At 32.1% G+C, this 8,564-nt stretch overlaps 1 protein-coding gene across 2 annotated transcripts in view; it reads right to left on the bottom strand.

Moving 5' to 3' along the window:
* The window catches only part of LOC139481342 (collagen alpha-1(IX) chain-like), a 39,768-nt gene extending 31,585 nt beyond the window's left edge, over positions 1 to 8,183 (bottom strand). Inside the window, exons 1-6 of one of the 2 annotated variants that reach the window (XM_071264600.1) lie at positions 7,933 to 8,183; positions 7,620 to 7,777; positions 7,227 to 7,286; positions 2,501 to 2,563; positions 1,513 to 1,654; positions 875 to 1,103 (exon numbers count right to left, since the gene is read on the bottom strand). In XM_071264600.1, coding sequence (XP_071120701.1) covers positions 875 to 1,103; positions 1,513 to 1,654; positions 2,501 to 2,563; positions 7,227 to 7,281 — 489 coding nt within the window. In that variant the 5' untranslated portion in view covers positions 7,282 to 7,286; positions 7,620 to 7,777; positions 7,933 to 8,183. Of the gene's footprint in view, positions 1 to 874; positions 1,104 to 1,512; positions 1,655 to 2,500; positions 2,564 to 7,226; positions 7,287 to 7,619; positions 7,872 to 7,932 lie in introns of those variants that run through there. The other variant, XM_071264589.1, reaches the window with a different exon arrangement.
* Positions 8,184 to 8,564: the final 381 nt, after the last annotated feature.

Raw genomic sequence — 8,564 nt, forward strand, 5'->3', positions numbered from 1 at the left:
CAATTGAGAATAGAAACGGAGAATGTGTCGAACTGACAACAACCTGACCAACAGAAAACAGAAAAAGGCAAACTATGGGTCTTCAACACAGCGAGACAATCCCACAACCGGAGGCGGGCTTCAGCTAAAATAAACTTCATACTTAACTATGAAAGATTTATAAATGAACCAAAAAAACAAAAAAACATACAAGACTCACAAAGGTCAAAGGTTCCTGACTTTGGAGAGGCTCTAAATTGCGACAGGGTTAAACAGTTTGGTTAACAGATTCAAAAACAAATCACAATCTTCAAAGTCTTGTATTTACAGTTATAAAAGATTGCTTATTCTGTTAAATCTATGTACAATATTCTTATCTATAGTTTATGTAATTTGTTTATTCTAATGCTGGAAGTAAGAAGCTTGCATAATATGTAACTATATCAAACATCTCTAAATGTAATCAAACCATATGGGAAAAAAGTAAGATCACAAAAATACTTAACTCCGAAGAAAACTTAAAACGAAAAGTCCCTAATCAAATGGCAAAATCAAAAGCTCAAACACATCAAACGAATGGACAAAAACTGTCATATTCCTGACTTGGTACAGGCATTTACTGTCCCCGTATACATCGTATTACGTCACCTGCACACTGTGAAACGAATTTAGTTTACTGAAGCATAATCTGAATTCTGTTATGGTTATGGCCTGTTTATATCTATTCTGAGTGAAGATTGCGAAATAGAAAATACATTATAATAATGGCAGTAAGAAGATTGCATAATTTGTACCTATAAAACAGCATGTTCATCGCTATGCAATCCTTTACACTTATAAAAAAATCTGCGTTTTTGTAATCTGTCAACATCTTATTCAAATTGTCTATACTCACGTTTCTAACATCTTTCTTGTTAAATTTGGCAATGGAAATCTTTCCATAGTTGTTTAAATAAATCACTTGAATTTCTCTCCCTTTTCCATATAAACGAACAGCAAATTGAGTTTCGCCTCTGTTATCCTGAACATCAACAAGGTCCCAAGTTTCACTTCGAGTTTTACTCGCCATTTTATAAGTCGAGATAAAAGAAAATTGCGTTGGGAATCCATCAGGAAAAACATCACTGAAATATGACAAAGGAACTGATATCTAATAAATTATTTAAGCAACAATACAAGTCTTCACAATTCCCTTTTATTATCTAAATTCAACAAGTGTGGACGCATATCAATGTGGATAAGTCATTATTTATTTGCATTAGAATGTTTGACAGTGTTTTCTCAAACAGAGTTTACACGTTCTGCGCCACCAAATTGTTTCCGGAGTTCTTTCTGGCTAAGTCTCGCTTATAGTGTTCTATATGTTAAACTGTGTTCAACTGTGACAATCATCTTCAGTAACAAAAGCTCAACATTACCATTACATTGTGCATGGTTAGACCTTATCTTTTTTAACACTTGACCTTTTGGAAAAGACCATAATTATCTAAATGCAACAAATGCAACTATAATAACTTGTAATACGATTTATACCTCGTAGAGACGGTCAGAAGATCGGCATCGGTACGACGTGATATCCGGTATGCTTTTTGTCGAGGTGAAGACCCTCTTTCTTCTCGGATACCTCGTTTTGAACTATGGTCATCGAAGTTTAAAGCAGAAATGAAATCGTAAGCTGGAATAAATGTCATATTATCAGAGCATATATACATGTATGTGAGTTGTTTACAAATAAAACATAAAGTTCGATTTGGTACAATTACTATTAGCATAACAGTAGTTTTAGACACATTTTGTGTGAAGCACGAAAATAAATTTTGTATCTAATGAGACAAGAAGCAACTTACAAATTTAAGAGAACAAACTATATGCAACATATTTTGTACATTTACTTTGAATCTAGCCTACATGTAATTTTATTTGCAACAATATAAATAAGTTATGCAACCGATTCAATTGTGAAAACATCAATGAAAAAGCCTAAACTACAAATGTAGACCGAAACATGACCCGCACAAAACTTAGTCATAGAATAAAAAAAAACATAATAAGAGTATTTGTTGTTCCAATTAAGAAACATTGATAGGCAGAGTGCAATTCACATTCAAAAACTGTGCAATATGATTTCTCAAAAACACTTTCACATTTAATGAGATATTCAAGTTAATACAATTTTAAAGTTCAAAAAGTTAATTTGCATTTTTTTTATTTACTATCTCTGTAATATAAATATCGTGTATTGTTGAATTGAAAAGTTTCGTAGTGTATTTATCTTTACGTAATACTTACCAGGGGCGAACATCAAGAAAAATTAAAAAGTTATATCTTCAAAAATGTAAGAAGTCTGACACGAAAAAGTATGTACCTTTATGTTGTGGAAATCTGGCAACTACTGTGTAAGGATAAGAGAAAACTGATATGTCCAGGACTTATTGTCAAGGGAAGAGGGCTAAACAAAGTTTAAAATCAGCATGTATTTGAGAATCATATAACTGAGAGAAAAATCCCAGATAATGCTTACCAGGAGCATCTTCATCGCCTTCGACGTTGTTAGGACATGTTCTTGCTGATATCGAAATAAAACCTAAATGAAATAATAGAACAATACAATATCTCAAAATCTAAATGGTATATATGGCATATATGCAAATGTGTAAAAAACATTTATAATTTTTCATATTGAATATCGAGCAGATTTACATTGATTACCTTAACATGCATGCAGACTTTCTGCAAGGAGATCGTTACTTTTTCACATCAATTTTTCACAACACAGAACCATCATATTACCAATATAGAATTCCAGTTGTATCGACTTGTAATATATTACTCAGCATAAAACCCATATTATGTTTCATACTAACACACTTATTTCAGTAAATCCAGAAAATCGCTAACTTAGGAATAAGGAGCTCTCAGATGCTTCAAGGACAAGTGTATCGAGATAACTTGAAATCAGTTTTACAACTCAGTGTAGCATAGGTTTATTTATTTGGAAACATTATACTGCATTTATTTTCTTTTAATTTCCCAATGGTGATTGCAAAATAAACAATAATTCTTCGTTTTCAGAATTATCTTAGTTTTGTTGTTGATACATGTATAAGTCATGGACGAAGATATTTGCACGTAAGCACCAGTGGCGGATCCCGTGGGAGGGTTCCGGGGGTTGGATCCCCCCCTTTTTTTTTGGACGATCAATGCATTTGAATAGGGACATATAGTTGGAACCCCTCCTTGGTCCTGGGTTGGGACCCCCCCTCTTTTTTTTTAAATGGCTGGATCCGCCCGTGAGCACCCACGATTTTGCTGTTCATATATTAGTCTAAAACCTAAATAATCTAATTCAAATATTTAAGTGATAATATTCATTAATCAGTGTTCAAGGTTTATATGAAAAAAGCATGCTCGCTGATGCTTGATGGCAGATAAAGCTCGTGCTAAATATACCTGCAGTTAAACACATGCATTAAAATAAAATAACTCTGTTTTGGTTGTTGCGTTGCACAACGATATTCTTTAATCTTGAATAATAGTAAAGTTTTTTAATGCTATAAATTAGAATAAATGTTATAAATAAGAATTTGATTTCTTTTAAGTTTTAAACATTTACGATAGATTTAACAGCTGCATATCTATGATTGCACAGCTCTATAAAAGATTTGCTACTATTATGTGGTTATAATAATGATCTTACTACTTAACCGCAGACAGTATTTCAAAAATAAAACTGATTTTGGAAAGGGTTCAAAAAATTCTTATCAGTGCACTTGTGTGTTTTCCATTAAATAAAATTGTCAAATCAGCAAAACTAGTAACAATGATTTGCGAAAAACTTATTTTGACTATTTAAGGAACGACTCACAAAACTGCGCACTTTAATGGCAGAGAACTTAGGGAATAAAATACCAGTTTATGAATTATTGAGGCATCGTTCTCCTTCCCCCAATCCAACTACCCACTACATTGTTGTCTGACATCGACCCAGGCATTTCATCCCCTTTTCAACGGGCGACAACACGCTGAACATGCGTAAATATTAACAAGGATGTGGAAGTCCAAGAATTTATAAACTATTACCTCATAAATTTCTTATACTATGACATTCATGTGATCGATAATTTATCATTAATATGAAATAATTTGCATGTTTGTCAAATCGTATATTAGACCTTTTCTACATTGTTAGAATAAAACCTTAAGTTAATTCCAGAAGGTTATCATATCGGTTTTTATACAACTCGAAACTTGGAAAAAGAGGTATGGGCTGACCATTTGATTTAGGGAGGGAGTTAATATTGAACAATGTGAGAGACTCAGTCAGTTTAGGTACATAATAAAGTCATTGTCCGACGTATTGATATGATGCGTAAGGTTCAATGATAGTGTCGTCCAATTTTAGTCACAATTATCACTAGTACCTTTCGTCAATTATTATTTTAATAAAACCAACTGAACCATTTTTACTTTTGGTCTTATTTTGCAGATTATCTCAAGATTTATTGGCAGAGCTATCATTCTGTTTCTGAAAACCTAAAATATTTCGGTCTTCCAGTTTTTGTCTTAATATTTGTTGTGAATTAATATACACTGATCTAATGTTCTCTAATCGAAATGCTTTGATAGTACCCAGAGAGACGGAACCCTTAATTTAGAAAGGAGGGCGTAGTTCCAGTAAAGTGTGAAGTGGACCGAGGTGAACAAAAACTTGGACGATTTAATGATAAAAATCATTCAAATCGTGAAAAACATGAGATTTTGGGGTTGGTTTTTTTTTGGGGGGGGGAGGGTGAGGACCAAATGAGGGTGGACGCCCTCTACGGCCTATCATGGTATCATACTGCACATGAAGCAGCTTTTTAATTATACTTAAACTTTGATTTAAAGGATAGGAAAACTTGCTAATACGTGTTAACACAGTGGTAATTATAATATTCACAGATAATTGAGATGTAAGGTGATCCATTTGGCCTGTTGTCTTTCAAATGATTATTGATCATAAATCGTTCTAGTATTTTCGATTAAAGACAATGAGCTTTATTAGAGTCAATGAAAGCCAATAAATTAATTTAAACACAGTAAATTCATACTTTTCAGTAGTTAAGCACCAAAAGTTTCATTATAAAGAATAGACATGTCGTCACAAGGGTATAGTGTAACATTGCTTGTCAGTCTAAATTAACCTAGGAAGACTAATAGTGTGGAAAAGTATTGTTTAACATTAATAATCAATTAACTCTTTGTTACTATCTAAATGATAGTTGTGAAATTGGGCCAAATTTTTTTTCTGAAATAAAATATAAGTATCAAACCGCGTTAATGCAAAACTTCATTATTCACTTGAAATTTTTAAAACTGTAATAATTTTGCGGTTTTTTGTTGTTGTTTTTTTTAAATATCCAAAATGTAAATGGGTGCTCAGTCAACTGCTTTGGTATAGACATCTTTTGCTAAATATAATGTACATATGCAGTCAAAAATATAAAAGAATCTTGTATGCCTTATACACATCGGCTTTAATTTGTGTCCGATTTGCTATACTTTATGTTGTTGGTTTGCTGTATTTTATCGAATTTCACCGCGCACCTCATTATCTTCATATTTCACGTTGTTTTGTCTTCACAGTTGTTTATATAGATTTTTATCTGATATAATGTCTGTATTTACACACTGAATGTGTTACACCGTATCATTATAATTGATGAAACCGAGAAGTTAGAGCCAACAGGGGAAAAAATAACGATTCATTCAAAATATTTCTGATTCTCAGACGATAATACAACAGTTATCAATTATAAGATAGAGATGGATACAAAATCATTGTGGAAAAAGTAGTGCAAACCAAAAGCAAGAGAAAAACAATTCTGCACTCTTGTGTAAAGAATTAAAACAATTGCAGCTCTCCGCTCCGAATGAGATAGAGATGGATACAAAATCATTGTTCCAAAAAGTAGTGCAAACCAAAATCGCGAAAAAAACCAATTATACACTCTTTAGTATAGCAAAAATATAAACAATTATTACAGTCCACGCCGATGTAGGTAGAGATGGATACAAAATCATTGTTCCAAAAAGAAGTGCAAATCGATAGCGCGAAAAAATAAAATTCTGCACTCTTTGATGTACATGTAGTAAAGAATTAAAACAATTGCAGCTGTCCGCGCCGAATGAGATAGAGATGAATATACAATCATATCGTTCCAAAATGTAGTGCAAACCAAAATCGCGAAAAAAAAACAATTCTGCACGCTTTATTATAGTAAAAATTTAAACTATTACAACAGTCCACGCCGATTTAGGTAGAGATGGATACAAAATCATTGTTCCAAAATGAAGTGCAAATCGAAAGTGCGGAAAAATTAAATTCTGCACTCTTTGGTATAGTAAAGAATTTAAACAATTGCAGCTGTCCACGCCGAATGAGATAGAGATGGATACACAATCATATTGTTCCAAAGAGTGCTGCAAACCAAAATCGCGAAAAAAACAACAAATTCTGCACTCTTTAGTATAGTGAAGAATTAAAACAATTGCAGCTGTCCACGCAGATTGCAGGCACACTTATCACTCTCATAAAACTAATTCCTATGTCTATTGAAAGTTCATACTGGGAGCGAGCGTATCAAATCATTCTAACAATCATATTAGACAGCGTGCATCTATGTTATCAATGTAAGCCGTCAAGCTCTAGACAAAACTCTTTGAGATTTCAATCTGTTCTACCCATCTTATTCGTGGAACATGTGTTTTTCTTGTGAATGTTATCACTCCTATGTCGAATGTTATTAAAAGAAAATATAAAAGTTTGAACTTGTATGCAAAGTTACAAATTATATCTTTTTGAAATATTAACCGAAAGAATAAAAATACTAATTTCAACACTGCGTCTAGACTGATATCAGAGGTAACAAATATTTAAGTAAAGTTTCCAACGGCAAATCATATTAAGTGACAGCGATACAATTTAACGAGAAGTAACAAGCTGTCGTTTCACATATAATGGACTATAAAATTGAAAGCTATTGACAACCTAAACGTTTTTACAAATATAATATCATTTTAACTATTATGTTTTTCGTTTCAACAGTTAAATATTTCAACAAGTGTGAAAAATCAAACTCATTGAGAAAACTAAACACCGAACAATCGGATAAAATAGATATCTTTCATGTTAAATTTTCCGCTTTTCTTAACAAGATTTTTGCTATAGTTAATTGAAATGAACACGACAAGTTAATTCTACTTACCTATACAAAGGACTAGGACTAGGAGGTGACTTCCCCTACACAGGTGGGTATCCATTTGGTCTGTAAGTGAAATAAAAACCCTTTTAACTTCTACTTGATCTCACGCAAACAATTTCCCAATTCAAAGTTACAGTTTACAAACATATAATTAGCAATGTGTTTAAAATACAAAAAAATATATATATTAATAAAGGAAACCCGTAATTAAAAACTATCAAAGTAATGTTAGAATTTATATGGATAATGTACACACTCTGATATTAAAAAGAGAAATATAAGCTTATCAAATAATTTTAACAATATTAGAGAATTCCGAATAAGAAAATGTGTCTTTTCTTCAGAAATATTTTTTCAATATATTTCTGTGTATATTTGCAATCAATTTCTTCTTACCTTTTTATTTGAATATTTAAGATTTCCCCTCAAAATAGCATGTGATTTAATCCTATGAATCAAAGTTTGATAATACCACTTTAAGCACAAGCAAACTATCTCTCCACAGTAGATCCACAACGCTCACAATTCCATGTCACAAACCCTTGTCACCTATTCTGCAAAAGAGGTAGCATTTAATTCTAATTGTACTATTTATAACTATGGGTAACATAACTTTGTACGCTGATTGGACAATATTAAATCAAAGTCAAGAAAAATCAAGCTTCAATAATTATGAAAAAAGTAACTCGAAGCAGCATGGATGACTTACTCGAAATTGAGAAGTTCAAACATTGATCCTTGTTGAAGATATTACAGATGACACAGACAACCTTTGAAATTTAAGCTTTGGCTACGTTCTATTAAAATCCATTGACTAATCGTAACATAATGTCCCCGTTTAGTATTAATATATATCGGCAGACAATGTTACAAGGATTGTATGGTAAAATACCCATCAATCTAATAAGTTTACAAGCCAAAGTTGTACACTCTTTTGAAGTTGCAGACAGTTTTATTTTTGCGTTAGATGTGTTTTTCAGTATAAATACGTAGAATAGCGTAATAACATAAACATACTTTTAGTTAGGTCAACATCTTAAGCATGTTGACTGCAGAGCTAGCCGGAAATTTTCTGTTTGATGAATGATTATTTAATTGACAAGCACTGAAACATACACTTATGTCTACGTTGTCATCAAAATGTGCACAAACCTCTTCGTATCATCTTCCTATAAACCTCAGATACATCTTAATTAACGCTTATTATCTCTAAAAACTTATTTTCCTACTCCTCCTTGTCCCAATACTATTAAGATGTTCTCGTGTTTTTATGGAATCAAAGCAATTTGCACATTTACAACAAACTATTCTTCATACATTAGGAATCAGTGAAGCAATACT

Source organism: Mytilus edulis, chromosome 1, assembly GCF_963676685.1.
Source record: "Mytilus edulis chromosome 1, xbMytEdul2.2, whole genome shotgun sequence".
NCBI classification, from domain to species: domain Eukaryota; kingdom Metazoa; phylum Mollusca; class Bivalvia; order Mytilida; family Mytilidae; genus Mytilus; species Mytilus edulis.